The sequence below is a fragment of the Conger conger genome, chromosome 1 (genome assembly GCF_963514075.1).
Source record: "Conger conger chromosome 1, fConCon1.1, whole genome shotgun sequence".
Taxonomy (NCBI): Eukaryota; Metazoa; Chordata; class Actinopteri; order Anguilliformes; family Congridae; genus Conger; species Conger conger.
Genome location: NC_083760.1, coordinates 12,048,843 through 12,065,535, shown reverse-complemented (window position 1 = coordinate 12,065,535; position 16,693 = coordinate 12,048,843). Strand labels below are relative to the sequence as shown.

The 16,693-nt window shown below is 44.0% G+C and overlaps 1 protein-coding gene across 1 annotated transcript; it reads right to left on the bottom strand.

Moving 5' to 3' along the window:
* Nucleotides 1-716: 716 nt before the first annotated feature.
* Nucleotides 717-13,070, bottom strand: bmp4 (bone morphogenetic protein 4). Its single transcript, XM_061244662.1, has 4 exons — nt 12,772-13,070; nt 7,483-7,606; nt 6,484-6,848; nt 717-2,572 (listed from the first exon to the last, which is right to left on the bottom strand). The coding sequence occupies exons 3-4, from the start codon at nt 6,839-6,841 to the stop codon at nt 1,722-1,724; spliced, it is 1,209 nt and encodes a 402-aa protein (XP_061100646.1). The 5' UTR covers nt 6,842-6,848; nt 7,483-7,606; nt 12,772-13,070; the 3' UTR covers nt 717-1,721.
* Nucleotides 13,071-16,693: the final 3,623 nt, after the last annotated feature.

Below are 16,693 nucleotides of genomic sequence, written 5' to 3'. Positions count from 1 at the left end.
TCAATTATCATTTTTACACCAAAAGATTAAATTATCCATATTTCAATATCGTTTTGGCATATTCGTGAGTTGTCTTGTTTATGCATGTAGACAACATTTATCATTTTCTCAGTTAAGTTATTGCACTTTTTCTACCATGGAGGCGGTAAATTAAACCATTTCAGAAGCACGACGGTTATCGCGCAATACAGCTAATCCGCATGCTTGCGAGTTAGTGATGTAAATGTCTATTGTTTGAAGGGGCCACAGGTTGGAGACAGACGGCTGTCTTCACTCAGCAAAAGGCCCGTGAAGACAAAAGGGGACGAGACAGTCGGTCTAAGCTTTGATTCTTGAAAAGACACGAATCGCCGTCTCGATGCATGCCGCGTCTTTATCCAACTAATTCCAGGACCAAGTCGCCAGCACCAGCGGGGGGTTAAACCAACATTAAGCAATTGCTGCCAACCATCTTTTCCTGTAATCCAACCTTTATTGTCTTTGATGGGATACAATACTCAAAATGTATTAGATTCCAAATGGTAATTGATTTGAAAGAACCTTACCACCTCACGTGTTGATCAGTGAAATTGTGAGATCAGAACACGTCGTGTTGCTTAGCTCGGCAAAAACCTGTAGCTGGTCAGTGTGGCACAGACGACACAAATACAATAGGTTGGTAAGGTATTATGATCACTTTACTGGCAAAGACATCACTTACTGAAATAGTCCGAATAAAAAATTCTGCAATACAATTAACTCGGTGATTTACCCCCGTATTGCAATGGATGAACCATACACATCAGTAATGATACTGCCCGTGCGATTCATATCGCGTGAGTTATCGGAGTGATATAGACGCGGGTTTATCACTCCAGACCCTATCTGTGCGCAAAAAAATGGTACTGGGGGTAGTACCATTTCATACGGGGCAACAAATTCATTAATCTGGTTGGGATATGTGGCGATACTGACAGAATTCAGTCTCAGAAATGTGTAACTTCAATATTTGGTTGTCTCCGTTTAAACGGCAGAGAAATAAATATCAGATGAAAAGGTGTTGGGTTAAAACCAAAATAAAAAAATACAGAGGGGCAATTTATACTACTTTCTCCAACAAAACAATGTTTTCAAAGATACCGAATAACAATACCACTTGATTTTTCTCCACATTCATAAAACCACCAGACTATAATTAATGAAGAGTGGTGAACTAGCATAAATGTTTCAGATTACTTGAACTGATTTAAGAGAATGGTACTACTTTGTAATTAATTCACACAGTGCCCTTTTTCAAGTACACATAAACGGTTCATTGTTTCTTCTCTTCTCTTCTGTTCAAATGCAATAGTGGAAGGCAAATTTATTCATTTCTTTGGATGTATAATGTATATAATATGAAAGCAATAAATATTACCAGTATATAAACTTTACTTTTTAGATTTTTTTTTACTATTTTCTCATTTTAAAAAACCATTATACAATCTAATATACATTATGAAAAGTTGTACAGCTTTTTTCTTTATGTTTAAAATAAGGACTCACTTTTATTTTTAATATGTAGTTATAAATATATATATATTTTGTCAAAATATATGATCATATTGTCAAAGAAACAAAAAACTGAGACAAACATACACCTCAACATAACAGTCATAAATAAGGGTCCAAGTGAAGATGTTTCGGTGTTAAGTCGGACATTTTAGTTTAGTGTTCTTTTTTTTTTTTTTTTTTACAGCTGGCTAGCGGCAGCCGCACCCCTCCACCACCATTTCCTGGTAGTTTTTGAGCACCACCTTGTCGTGCTCGTCCAGGTACAGCATGGAGATGGCGCTGAGTTCCGTGGGCACGCAGCAGGCCTTGGGGATGTTGGTGTTCACCGAGTTCACCAGCGTCTGCACGATGGCATGGTTGGTGGAGTTCAGGTGGTCCGCCAGCGGGAACGGGCACTCCCCGTGGCAGTAAAACGCCTGGTAGCCGGGCGGCGCCACTATCCAGTCGTTCCAGCCCACGTCGCTAAAGTCCACGTACAGCGCGTGCCGCCGGCAGTTCCGGTTGCGCTTGCGGCCCCGCTGCTTGGCGCTGCGCTTGGCCCGGCGCGTCAGCGGGTGGCCCTTGCCGTCGTGGCCGAAGGTGACCAGCAGGGGGCGCAGCTGGTCCCAGTCCTCCCCGGGGGGCCGGGGCAGGGAGCGGCTGACGCGCACGTGGCGGCCCCGCGGCTCCGCGGCACGGTCCAGGCGCAGCACCTCCACGGCCAGCCCGTGGTTGGGCAGTCTGTCGCGCGTCCAGCGCAGCACGGCCGGGCTGACGTCGAAGCTCTCCCAGCTGGAGGTGTTGTGCTGCACCAGCCGCGTGTCCAGCAGCCGCGTGATCAGCTGCCCCGGCCGCGGGGGCTTCAGCACCTCGTACACGTTAATCCGGTGGAGGCCCTCGCCGGCGTCCGCCGCCGCGGCCTCGTCCACGCGCTGCCGGTACAGACGCAGCTCGGCGGAGGACAGGAGCTCCTCCTGAGGGATGCTGCTGAGGTTGAAGAGGAAGCGCAGGGGGGCCGTCCCCTCCTCCAGCCCCTCTGACATCACCTGCTCCATGTGCTCTGGGGGGAGAGAGAGAGAGAGAGAGAGAGACACGACATGAGCGAACGTCCAGGGTGACCAGGTCCATCTCAGAGAGGGGGAAATATTGCCAAAACTTTACCAGTATTCTTGCCTGTCCTTCCCTAAAGGCCAGGAACTACACTGACCAAAATGCCTTTCTCTCGCTCACTTCTCTGTGAAACAGGTCCACACTGCTCCTTAACCTCCTTGGACCCAGGATTTTAAAAAAGCGCAAGGGTTTTTTTTAACATAATACAAGTGTCTTGACAAAAACATGCTGCAGTGAAAATATTTTTTTTACGTTTTAAAAATATATCATTTTAATTTAATGTCCCTTATGTTCAGAGAAATATTGTATAGAGCTCAGGGAAGCCAACATTTATTGTCCCCAGGAGGTTAATTCTGACTCAAGTAAATGCAACATTTCTATTACTTAACTTAACCACATTTTATTTGGAGAGGGTTTCCACATATCTTTAAGTTTTCCAAAGTTCACATTTCTTCTGTATCACATGGCCACAAAGTTAGCACTTCACCCTGGGAAAACCAGGTGTGAAAGAAAGTAAATGAAAAAACACCTAATGATATCCATGCTAAGAAAATTCAAACGCTAAATAAAAAATATACATGTTCAGAAATCAAAATGTCTTTCTTGGGACAGCATTCAGTATTATGATTGTAAAACTGCACAGTGTACAATTCTGTATCCACTCATGCTGATAATCCAGTTTCCTACAGTGCTGTCCATTACAGCCTTTTGCTCAAACACACATTACACGGAGAGCAGTTATTACTGGTCCACAGATATAAACATCTCCAGCACTGTACAAAGAGAAACCATTCCACACATAGACGGCAGGTTTCTGGCAAGAAGGCAACAGTTCAGAAAAGTGTGTTGTGTCTACCATTTTCCCATCAATCCGAGTCTGTTATTTCACACCCAACCCTTAATCTCGACCAGGTGGTTCATATTATTAAAACCTTGTGTGTTTTTTTGATTGGATCTGCAGTTTGTTGACTGGGATATTTATCATTTTCATCATGAATAATCATCACTTGATTTAGAGTGCGTGGTCTTAGGTGGCCAGGAGAAATTGGCCAACCAAATGGTCAGCAAAAATCTTTTTCCTATCATTTAAGTTCCGCTGGGATTTACTGGGCAATTTCAACTCAAAACTCCCGGACTTGCAATTATGCAAAATACATTTTTGGATTTAATTATTTTGATATTTCATTTTCATTTCCAAAGCATACTTTGTCTTTACCACACAAGTTCAGTGCTGAAGTTAGAGACAAGCAAAGCAATTCCGATGTACCTGAATTTAAACAACCCTCAGGAATCCGCCAGTAGCCTGCAAACATCACCAGTTCATGTTTCCAAACCTGACATGGTCCACCTACACAGGTTAAATCAACACTCTAAATGGTCTTTACTGGACTCGTATGTAGTCGTAAGAGTCAAATTAACACCGGACATTTTACTTTGTACAGCCAACAGCTGCACACATCAGGTCACTTGAGCGGTTGAATCATTTCCCCAAACCTCATAGTGCTGTTGTTAAACTGCAGACTGTTAGACAGGCCTCATTAAAACTGACTCATCTTCCTCTCCTCCCCAAGGAGCAGACATCTTCTTAAGAATGAGTTTCTCTACTTCCTGCCCTCCGAGTAAGATAAACTTGTTCGCTTTTGTTTTGCACATCTCCGTGTCCCTCTGCTTGGCCACAGCATTGCTCATCTGTTATCTTTAGTAGTAAAATATACACAAGGTTGAAAATTAGCCTTGCTTTCTGCATGTTGGTGTATTCGTGTCTTGTCCTACACCTTACTCTGGGCAGTGTTTTTCCAGCCCGGCTAACGCATTGTCTGCTTGTTGCCCACATAGCTGGCAGTTGGACTTTATTTAGCTGGCTGCAGCATAGTATTAAATATAATTACATGTCAAGACGGTCCCTCTAAAGATCCATATAACTGGAGACAGGGGCATATTCCTGCAGAAACTTTTTTTAGTTCTTGTGTGGGGTGTGGAGTGACGTGTAACTCAATAATAAGAAGGCATGCCTTTCGTCTTAACAGTAAACCAAACAAGTAGCAACCTTTCCCTGACCACATCTCCGCCCTGCAAGTGTGAAGCCTTTTTGGCCTGACCTCGACCCCTGGCACATTCTGTGACCACACGCTTAGATTTTCGGGTCTGGGAGAGGTTGCCAGTCATTAGAAGTTAATTTGTTTAGGAAACGTCTGAGTTACATTTCGCAGTCCAAACATAATGTAACATTATTCCATTAGAGCCCTTCGGCTTGAAGAAGTGTTTCAAAAGCACTTTTCATTAATGTCCATTCACATTCTTTGCTGAAATGCTGTTTGACTCTCCACAGAGGGAAAAATATATGCTTGCCTTCCTGCAAACCTGGTACAGTGCATAGAGGCAGGTTTAATTACACCTTTGGCTAGGTTTAAAATAGAGCATAGTTGCCATTTCGCGATAAGCACTTGGGTCAGAGATCGAATTCCAAAACAGGATGGAAGAAAACTAAGGCAAGAAGTGTGTACTTCATACAGCTTGTAAAAAGGGCTTTTTTTTACTGCCTACAGCATTTAAAAAGGTTCTTACATCACCTGCTGTGTATAAACATCCGATTTTTACACTGCTCGCTGTGTGTAAACACAAGGCTTTGAACGCTGTGTAAATACTAGGTTTTTATACTGCACGTTTTGCGTAAACACCAGGTTTTATACCGTGTACTGTGTGTAAACACTGGATCTTTACCCGGCATACCGCACGTTAACACTGGCTGCGAGCTGCATCTGAATGCTCGGCTCTTATATGGCACAGTGCGTGTAAACGGCAGGTTTTTAAACTGCGGACGGCGCACGTAAGCAGCAGGTTTTTAAACTTGAAGGTGTCTGTAAGAGGCTGTTTTTTAAACTTCATAGTATGTGAGCAGCAGGTTTTTAAACTTGACAGTGTGTGAGCTGCAGGTTTGTAAACTTGACAGTATGTGAGCTGCAGTTTTTTAAGCTTGACAGTATGTGAGTTGCTGGTTTTTAAGCTTGACAGTAAATGTAAATGGGTGGATTAAAAAATTGTCAGTGTGTAAGTGGCAGGATTTTAAACTTGAAGGTGTCTATAAGTGGCTGGTTATTAAACCGTATGTGAGCTGCAGTATGTGAGCAGTCTTTTAAATTTGATGGTGTCTGTAAGTGGCTGGTTATTAAACTTCATAGTATTTGAGTTGCAGGTTTGTAAACTGGACAGTACGTGAGCTGCAGGATTGTAAACTGGACAGTATGTGAGCTGCAGGTTTGTAAACTGGACAGTACGTGAGCTGCAGGTTTGTAAACTGGACAGTATGTGAGCTGAAGGTTTCTAAACTTGACCGTATGTGAGCTGCAGTATGTGAGCAGTCTTTTAAATTTGATGGTGTCTGTTAGTGGCTGGTTATTAAACTTCATAGTATTTGAGTTGCAGGTTTGTAAACTGGACAGTTCGTGAGCTGCAGGATTGTAAACTGGACAGTATGTGAGCTGCAGGTTTGTAAACTGGACAGTACATCAGCTGCAGGTTTGTAAACTGGACAGTACGTGAGCTGCAGGTTTGTAAACTGGACAGTACGTGAGCTGCAGGTTTGTAAACTGGACAGTACGTGAGCTGCAGGTTTGTAAACTGGACAGTACGTGAGCTGCAGGTTTGTAAACTGGACAGTACGTGAGCTGCAGGTTTGTAAACTGGACAGTACGTGAGCTGCAGGTTTGTAAACTGGACCGTACTCGAGCTGCAGGTTTGTAAACTGGACAGTACGTGAGCTGCAGGTTTGTAAACTGGACAGCATGTGAGCTGCAGGTTTGTAAACTGGACCGTACTCGAGCCGCAGCTTTTCAAACTCGACGGCGGGTTTAAGCACCGTACCTTCGTGGTGGAAGCCCCTCACGGTGTTGGCGCGGCTGGTGGACCTCTCGGGGTACTCGAAGGCGGCCGCCTGGGCGCCGGGCTCGTCGGCCTCGCCCGACTGCAGCCGGTACAGGTCGCGCAGGTACTGGGGCACGGGGACGGAGCGGCTGGGCCGGGGCCGGCGCTGCAGCCCGAACATGTGGAGCAGCGTGGCCTCGAAGTCCCGCAGCAGCTCATGGCTCTGACCCGGGTGACGACCCTGCACACCCCAGGCCTTCTTCCGCCCTTCCTCGGGTATTAGACTAGCATGGCTGCTCTCTCCCAGTAGGACTTGGCATAATAAAATGACCATCAGCATTCGATTACCAGGAATCATGATGTCTCTGGACGGAGTCGGGGGGAAGGGTAGATGGGGGTTGGGGGTGATAGGAAGGGTAAGAAAGAGAATTTTTTTAAAAGTGCGCTCACTACCCACCACGCTCACTACCCACCCCCTCTGACCTACACCCAAACCCGGGGAAAGAAAGCTAAAATGGCTAACGCTATGCAAGAGTTCCCTCTGAAAAGCTCTTTAATTGGTAATAATTGTTCTCCCTCGCTTGTTTACAGTTGAATAGCCCCTTATCAGATATCCCTGTCCTGTTTATTTCCGGCAATGCTCACAAAGCATAAACATCTGGTTTTTTAAAAGAAAACTGCCTTTTGAAAGGAATTTGAAGACCCATGCCTTGCCCCTCCTTCTCCTCCACTAAGATGATTGGACAAATAAGTCAGGACAAGCCTCTGGGTCAGTCTAAATTCTAACTCAATAAGGAGCGGAAACTATACGAGTCTGACCACCTCAAAGACAGGAACAAAGCGTGCCACAAGAGAGCGGGTTAAAGACGCTTTAATTTTCTGCTACAGCAACAAAGAGCTAATATTGGTCACATGCAGACTATAACTAGCTAATAATCATTTTAAAAGGCCTTTTGGGTGTGGAGAATGTGTCACGTGACGCAAAATGGGTGTACTTACTGACAGAAAATAAAGCATGGGGAAACAGTCCATGATTCTTGGGATCCGACTGGTGGACGCGTTTCTTCAGGAAATATTACGTGGTGCTGGGTGGCCGCTTGGGTGAGGAGGGGTGAGCCTGGTCCTAAAATTACGGAAAAGAAAAAACACTTAGAGATCTCTCTCTCTCTCACACACACACACACACACACACATGTTCTGGGCGTTTGTGGGCCAGCTCTGCATGGCCAGTCATGTTCTTGGCTAGCTCTAAAAGTGGCTTGGAAGTAAATTGACTGAAAGAAAACGATTAAGAAAACTTTGTAAACATATTCAGTAAAATGTAACAAAAATTAATTTGTTACAGATTTCCTTAATCCATGCAGGTTAATAGTCCTGCTTCACAGTCAGAAGAACCAAAGCCAGAAACAAGGAAAACACCAATACATACTTTTGAAAGAAATGAATCACATGGTCACCAAATTAGGTTGCTTAAACGTCATTAAACCACTAATAAATACAGCTTAAACACACAAGACAGGTATTAATTGTAAATGTCTTGGAACTTCTTACAATGTCCACACTCTTTGATATAACAAAAACGTTATCAAAAGTTACGAACTGTGGAAAACCCTTCACTGAAAGTCGCTGTGGACACGTCCCCTAAACTAATGTAATGTGATGTAAAAGAACTGACTAAATCTAAATGCGAATGGACAAATGGTCGTAAAACAACTTCATCTCAATGCGAATGGACAAATGAGCAGATCTGACTGGAGTGAAAAACACTGTGTGAATGATAATGCGTGAAGAACGCAGATTAGACGCAGACGTAGCGGCGTGCTAACGGCCGACCCCTGGAGCACCTCAGGGGCAACGACTCTGGAGAACAGGCTCCGTGCCACCGCGGCGTTTCCCGAGCAGAAAAGCCCCGACCTCTCCCCATAAAGGAAGGCTATCAAATGACACATGATAGCCGGGTATTGATCAGGGGGATCAATCTGCATCTAAAAGGGGATTCTTCCCCCCCAACAAAGGGTTCCCAAAGGGCCTTCTCAAAGATCCGCGAGCGCGGCATTGATCACCCGTTTAAGAGCGCCCATCAAAAGAGCGCCCGCCCCTCTGATCGCATTGAAAGGCTGTGCTTAGGAAGAGGGCGATGACAGGCTCAATGCTCTCTGACGCACCGCTGTCATCGCCACCCGCCCATCATCCGTGCGACCCCGGCAAAATCTGTTACTGTTCGTAAGGCGCTGAGCAGGTGTATCATTTGAGCCGAGGTGAAACAATAAAGGGCTATGCTGGCCCAGAAACCCCTCACTGAGAAATGGGGAACTTCCTTCTGCCCGGCACAAGATTTTAAAAATAGATCATTATTTATAAGTCATATAAATACCCACAATATCCAGAATATCAAAAGATATGTGCTCGGCAAAAATACTAACAAGCCGAGCAGAATTTTTTTTCCAGGCTTGCAAAAGCAGAGTAGAAGAGCCTGAAAGACCAGCATTTCCAAGAATTGCTCCAAAATTCATGGGGTGAAACACCTTCAGGGTATCAATAAGAATGGCAGCCATGTTGATTGAACGACCCGAGCAATTAGCCCAAACCAAACATGGCCTTGAATGAGCTCCCTTCTGCAGTCCCACGCAAACTAACCTCCCAGGCAATGATTAACATCACAACTTGAGGGATTTGTTGTAATTAATCTTTGCTAAAAGCTAGCGGTGAGTTACTCTTAATAAAATAATTTTGGGCTAGGAAATAATATGGTTATAATGTCGAAGAGGTAAAACGGCACGCAAGTTTGGTTATCGAGTTGGGACTCAGTTCTACTGGAAGCAAACCAACTACCACTGGAACCAAACCAACCATTACAGCAGAGATATGCATATTACGAAGAACATTGAGGGAGTGTGTGCTTGTGTGTGTTTGTGTGTCTGTCGGGGGAGGGTGTGGATGGGTCAACGCTTGTATTTGGCCTTCATTTTATTACATTTACACACACAGAGAACGGTTAAACACAAATGTGCAATGTGACTTCATTTTTGAAGCACTGTGGAAAAAGCAGCGGGCCTGAACGTTTCCCAGCTCTATTACCCATGATCCCTCAGGGAAGTAACGTCTGCATGTGTAACAACAAATGTTCTTCTTATTTTCACAAATGAGGCCTCTCCCAAGACTGCAGCCAGTCACATTGTTCAAACAACACTGACTAGAGGCCATACTGTACCAAAATAAACATTTCCCTTACAAAGCAATGACACAGGAGGAGGGTTCCACGATAGCAACTTCCAGCTGAGACCCCTGCTCACTCTATAACATATGTAAATAATACACGTCCAATATGAATTATATTCCCCATCTGACGTGGAAATCATGGGGCTAGCTGAAGTGGCTTACGCTTACATTTACAAAAGTGTGGGCAGAAAAAACGGTGCCACTGCCACATTATAACAGGGAAATCAGCCTGCAGACCAATTAGGCCATTAAGAAAGTTTGCTTCTCATGGTGTGGCAAAGTCCTCTAGGCCTCTCTGTGTTGACTGTAGCTCTTCTCTCTTTAACAGAGATAATGCGATCAGACTGTGCACATGGCCCTTTAGATGTGTTCCCTGAGGAATTTGACAGGGTGGGGGGGTGATGCACGTTGCCATGGGAACACACAATATTCAAGGCCCAAATTATAGCGTTGTCTTTCTCACTTTCAAAACTCAACCAAATTATTATTTTTTTGTTTTTACCTTTAGTGAAGTTTGAATTACTGCTATATATTTTCTTAAAGGTGGTTTTAAACTATTTCTGTTAGAAGTATAGCAAAATCGTATGATGAAAATAACTACATGTAGGCCATGGAAATGTCTACTAGGCAAACAGTAATCATGCATGAGTATAACAAAAAGGTTTCTCTGTATCAAGCTAAAAATATCCCCGCATAAAGGTGAATACCTGTTTATGTCAGTAACGCACCTTATAAAAAGGCAGGCTACACAGCAAAACAAGTTTTGTAATGGGTTTTAATCTTTTAAATTCTGAACAATCAGCTTAAAATGTCCAATGGGTATATGCTTCAATATATTGGTATATGTAAAGAACATAAAGTCTGTTTGTCCGTCCTCTATGCGGTTAATTCAATGGATGAACGTAGACGTTTGTATGGCTTACCATTTGCTATTATTTCTACGGCCTTATAGTTTTCTTGACTTTAAATTTGCATTTCCTTCCGAAATATTATTCCAAGTAATAGCGAGTTTACAAATCCTCCTCAATATATTCTTATATAAGCATACTGCAGTTCTTCACAAACCATGGCAAACGTGAACGTGTTTAGTCCGATTTTGTGACTGTTGTTGAACTTCTGTAAATTACAGGCTTCGGACTGATTTTCTTCGCCAAGAAACCAGTAGCTTAAACTTTTATTTCACATTGGGAAGGGGACGCCGTTATTATTGATTGGTGAATTAATATGAATTTCACTCTATACGATCTGTAGTTGCAACGGTTTAGGCGAGACCATTTCTTCTTTTTTCACACAGTTTGTTCCTTTTAATACGACGAACAAAGCAGAGCAAACCAAACAATTCGTTTTGGCAATGTCAAGTGCTCTATTACAGATTTCCACAATACGGTCTCGGTGCTTCCAGTAGTTTGTTCTGATATGTGTAACCGTTTACGATCCAATTTTAAAATCCGCTTCTTACTTCTTTCCCCTTCTGAGGCACTGACATATAAGCCATAGCACAACAGTGTCTGTTTATACTTAGCGAGGAAGCCAACTTTTGAAAATTAAGAGCAGAAACACATCCCTGCAGCCAACAGATTGATCAAATTCACTTAAAATTCTAAAACTCTGCTGTTTTCTGAGAAATAGGTGCATGAATAAAAACTAAGTAAGACAAAGGAAAATTGCTGAAAAGCTAGTAATTTAATACCCACTTATAGATGAAACGTTTGGTATTGGACAGTTGCGCACGCATTTTGCACAACACAGTAACCGTACAACGACCGTAGGCCTTATTATCCTTTCCTGCTAATAATTTCAAATGAGGGTGTCTGCGAAAACGACAGCACTAGTGAACTATTGCATTATTTTAGGTTTATTTTCGCCGAGATATCCGTCCCCGTTTACCAAGCAAACGATTTGATATTTATGTGAAGTAGATAACAGCTAACTTTTTGAAACTGTATTTGTAGTTGATGATATTTTATCAGTCAAAATAATGGTCGGCACTGCTGCTTTTAATCGGTGTTTTCGATTGCTGCAACGAAAGACAGCAACGCGTAGTAAAATAAGCAAGAACAATAGGAATGTTGCCGCAGCCATTGCGCGACACGAAGCTGTGAGCATTCAACAAGCTGAATCAGATGTAGGTACTGTGCTGTAAACTTCGATCGACGTGTAGCAAATCTGTCCCGTATTTCAATTATGGGCAGTGTACTGTTCTGCTGAACTTTCTCTTGAAATGCATATCCATTTAAATAATAAACAAACACACGTCTCTGGAAAAAAAAGCTGTTTTTTATGTTTTAGGCCTATTATAAACCGCATTCGTATTTGGGGGAAAGAGGAAGAGAGGATATACAATAACCGTATAAAATACCTGCAACATATTTCATTTTGACAAATACAAACGGCATTTTGTCCATAATTTCAAATTTAATTGCCTTCCAAATGGATACCAGTGGAAAAACAGCCACATCAGTTAGGCTACCGCACGGGCAGGTGTAAAGAGCGCCGCGGTGGGGAAGGCAAAATTGGTTAAATCCTATACAACTTTCACGCACAAACACAAAAGACTGTAACACCGAGCGGCATGAAGAGCCTCGTCCCATACGCATCTTCTGTTGGAAAAATAACTGCTCGTTAAACTGCCTAACGTTTTGCTTTCGAAGTCCATCGATAATTGCGCTAAACTCTGGGTAGCTCGAAACTAAAGCCATAAATGCAATTAGAATTACAATCATAATTAGGACACACACAACTACTGAGTACATAACTTAAAAAACCAATTGCATATATGTAGAGAAAACGAGATAAAAGCAATTGTTCTATTTGTAAGAGATTGGTAAGCGTGTAGGCAACTGAAGTTAAACGGGATATCTTACTTCCGAACACATTTTTTTTAATGCTTTAAAAAATAAGCGTTCAACATATTATTGGATATAGGCTGTGTTCTGATTATAAAAAGAAGTTATGAGGGCACAGGGTACTACTTCTCTAGCAACATTTGTCAGAAATGCGCATTACGCATCGATAAGAGTCATTTGGCACAGAAATATGAAACCAAAAGTCTGTCGTTTCTGCACTTACCATGAGAAGCGGTCCAGGTATTATCCTCAGGTTGAAAAGTAAATTTGACAAATAAGGGGAAGGGGGTTCTCCACACGCGGAAAAAAGTCCAGGTAAATTTGAATATGCCGAACAAAAAGGCCCTGCGGAGAGTTATGAAGGTGCCATGAAATCACATAGTTTAATTCCTTAATGTCGCCCCCAAAATTAATTACGGATCGCTCTGGGAGCGAACAGTTTAGGTAAATGCAGCAAGTGCAAAGATGCAGCGGGGTCACTATCTCCAGACGTTTCTAAGAGCAGAGCACTGCGCGCACAGGCAACCCACGAACTGCTCAGGCATCTAATGCTACATGCAGTTTTTATGTGTCCGCCCAATTTAGCCTCCCTGCCTCCTCCCCACCCCCCTCCCCCCGCGCGGTTAAAACACCTAAGATATAACCCGGTTCTGACGCAAGCGGTGAAAACACAATGCATTTGAAATGTTTTCGACGTAATTATATACGAGGAGGTATCCAAAGCAGCAAAGTTAGTTTACATTTGATTGAAACACTCCCTGACAAAATAATGATTTTTAATTATGAGCATATGGCCTGTCATAGGCTACTAACACCCATATATAGCATCTTTCAGCATGTTTGCGCGCAACTGAAATCGGACAGGGCATAATTAAAACGAAAGTAATACGCTTTTATTTACGCATCCTGATAATTACTTCATCGTGCTTTTGAAAATAATAATATTTTTTAGAGTCCACGTCGTGTCAAAGCGACATATTTTTAAAAAACCGAATTCGTGTAATAGCTAATGCGTGATGCTTTCAGAACATACCGAAATTAGGTGTATACTGCTAATGAGTGCTTTATTACTGCCATCTCATATGTTAATGACTTCTTTCAACGGTAAAGCCTGTGTCTTCATTCCTGAGCCTTTCTGTTTATGGAGTATATTGTGTTCCTATGGAAACGATTATCTGGCGTTCAGAGAAGATTCCAGCATTCCATCTTCAGCTGTCTTTAAAAAGTGAACGTCTGAGAAATGAGCGCGCCAAGTGATCAGTAATCTTGGCCAATCAGAGTTGAGAAAATTCAGACGCTGAATTTTCAGAATTGAAAACTCATATTCTGAAGATTTTTCTTTATTATTTTTCTTTCTATAAAGAGCACTAACACAACAATAGTATGCAATATATATATATACTTTTAATTCCACTTGTGGAATATGTGTAGTTTCAGTCAAACCTTGCTAATTCAGGACAAGCAAGTTCCATAAGACATCATTTTTAGGCTGTAGAGTAGAAAAAAATTGGCCTCAACGAATCCTAAAGCTTTAAATCTGGTCTGGATCTCTCTGGTTCTCATAACCAGCCTGAGAAATGCACTCATGTTGAGGGGATTAGGGTGAGATTGAACAGTGGTCTAAACAGGAAACGTTTGCAAGGGACTTAATGCAAATGGCTGAGCTATTTCTCACAGTTTATTTACTTTAATTTCCCTTGCATAAAATTACAGTAACATCCACCCAATGACTGCGGGGCTCAGTATGTGACCTTTTCTGTCAACACAGTAACTTTATCTGTCACCAACACACACACAGACCCACACACACACACACACACGCACACGCACACAGCGTGTTGTGGGTCTGTGAGCTATGTATGCAAGCTGGTTGAATTTATTCCTGATGACTACTTCAGACAGATATTTACACACAAGTAGTTCTTAATCAGTACATTATGTGTTATGGGGCAGTTGGTTTGTCAAAGGACCACACAGTGCTCAAATGTGCCTTGCATTGTGCACAATGGATCTGCCTCGGTTTCTATGACCCCTGGATGATCACAAAGCAGCACAGTGCTTGTATACTACTGAACTTACTTGGCGGCACTTGGATGATCATTCTAAAGTGTATTAAATCGATTTTTTTCCTTGAGTGTGGACAAACCTGGTCCAGGTAATCCACACGCTGCCTAATTCACAGATTTACCTGATACCGGGATAAAGACACAGAAGGTGAACCAGCCTGAATCGTTTCCCCCCCCCCTTTGAGATGTAAAGTTTGGCGAAGCAGCAAGGGGGAATGGCCTCTCTCTCACGCTCGAAGCAGGACATACTATCAGGACTACTGGGGACACCACCCCCCGCGGCCCATCGAGTGTACCACTGCTCCGTCTGCCGTGCGATCGCGTTGCTGCCCACGCCGGCCCATGTGCGGTGCCGCTCAGCCCACGTTCGCCATGGCAACGTGCCCGGCGCAGCGAGGCGTCGGCAGACATGGCCGCCCCGCCGGAGATGCTGCCGGATGCAGCGCTTCCTGAGACTCCCGGCGGAGAGGCTGCTGTCGGGAGCGTCTCGTCCTCACTCTGGCCCCCCCGGCCGGGACACCTTTATCACTCGCCTCTCCTCTGCTTCAGCCGCGAGAAGGCTTCACAGAGCTGGGACACGGTTATCACACGCCTCTCATCTCCTTCAGCCGGGAGAAGGCTTCACAGAGCTGGGACAAGTTTATCACACGCCTCTCATCTCCTTCAGCCGGGAGAAGGCTTCACAGAGCTGGGACACGGTTATCACACGCCTCTCATCTCCTTCAGCCGGGAGAAGGCTTCACAGAGCTGGGACAGGGTTATCACACGCCACTCATCTCCTTCAGCTGGGAGAAGGTTTCACAGAGCTGGGACACCTTTATCACTGAGCTCTCCTCTCCTTCAACAGGGCTTCACAGAGCTGGGACATGTTTATCACTGAGCTCTCATCTCCTTCAGCCGGGAGAAGGCTTCACAGAGCTGGGACATGTTTATCACACGCCTCTCATCTCCTTCAGCCGGGAGAAGGCTTCACAGAGCTGGGACACCTTTATCACTGAGCTCTCCTCTCCTTCAGCCGGGCTTCACAGAGCTGGGACACCTTTATCACTCGCCTCTCCTCTACTTCAGCCGGGAGAAGGCTTCACAGAGCTGGGACATGTTTATCACTCGCCTCTCCTCTACTTCAGCCGGGAGAAGGCTTCACAGAGCTGGGACATGTTTATCACTCGCCTCTCCTCTACTTCAGCCGGGAGAAGGCTTCACAGAGCTGGACTTAACCTGTCCTTCACTGCATTGTCAAAATCATAATGCAGTGAATGTTTTTTTTACGTATGCTTAAACACCATGATCAATTTCCAGCATCCATTTTCTAAAACCGCTTATGGAACTGGAATATATTGCACTATATACCTAAATAAATATATTTGATATATATTGCAGGAATTCATATCAAGATAAAGCAATATGCTACACTTGGGAAATTTATCATTATATTTTCTACATAGATCAACATATTGTCAATATATTGCAGTATATTCCATTCCCATAAGGTTCTGCAGGCTGTGGCCGCACACATCCACACCACCTTTATGCGAGACTGGTACAAGTGTAAAGGCAAACTGCTCGCTGATGTTGCCATAAGGGTCACGTTCGGAGGGTTCTCACATCGCAATGTTTGACAATTCGCTAGCTCCAAAATAACTTTTCAAAAATGCTCTGTGGAACAAGAAGCTGTGACCCGAAGGGGAAATAGCTGGATGACTCACCGAGTAATACGGCTAGTGGACAAAATAATGAGTACGTTACGTATAAATATATCGAGTGTGGATCGGTGCCATGTGTGGTGCGGTTGCAAACGACCAGAACCCGGTTTGACACACAGCCCCGGTGGAAGTGGAAAATTTCGCGGAATCGTGAAGTCGTGACGCAGAAGCTGTCGGGGGGACCGCCGTACAGGGCGAAGCGGCGGACTTTGCGGTGTGGTCCCGCGGAGGCAGCACCTGCCGGGCTGTAATGAAGCCCTGCTGTCAAGTGCTGACCAGGCTTAGCCACGCTTAGCTCCTGAGATCGGAGGGGGGGGGGGGGGGGGGGGGGGGATTACCTTCCCCGGTGGTTTGGCTGCAGGCAACGCGAGGGAGA

What these genes read in the sequence shown, in the direction of transcription:
- bmp4 (XM_061244662.1), bottom strand. Translation starts at nt 6,841, where the DNA reads ATGATTCCTGGTAATCGAATGCTGATGGTCATTTTATTATGCCAAGTC. An exon ending in GAGGGGCTTCCACCACGAAG is followed by an intron (nt 2,573 to 6,483) that starts GTACGGTGCTTA and finishes CTCTCCCCCCAG; the next exon opens with AGCACATGGAGCAGGTGATG.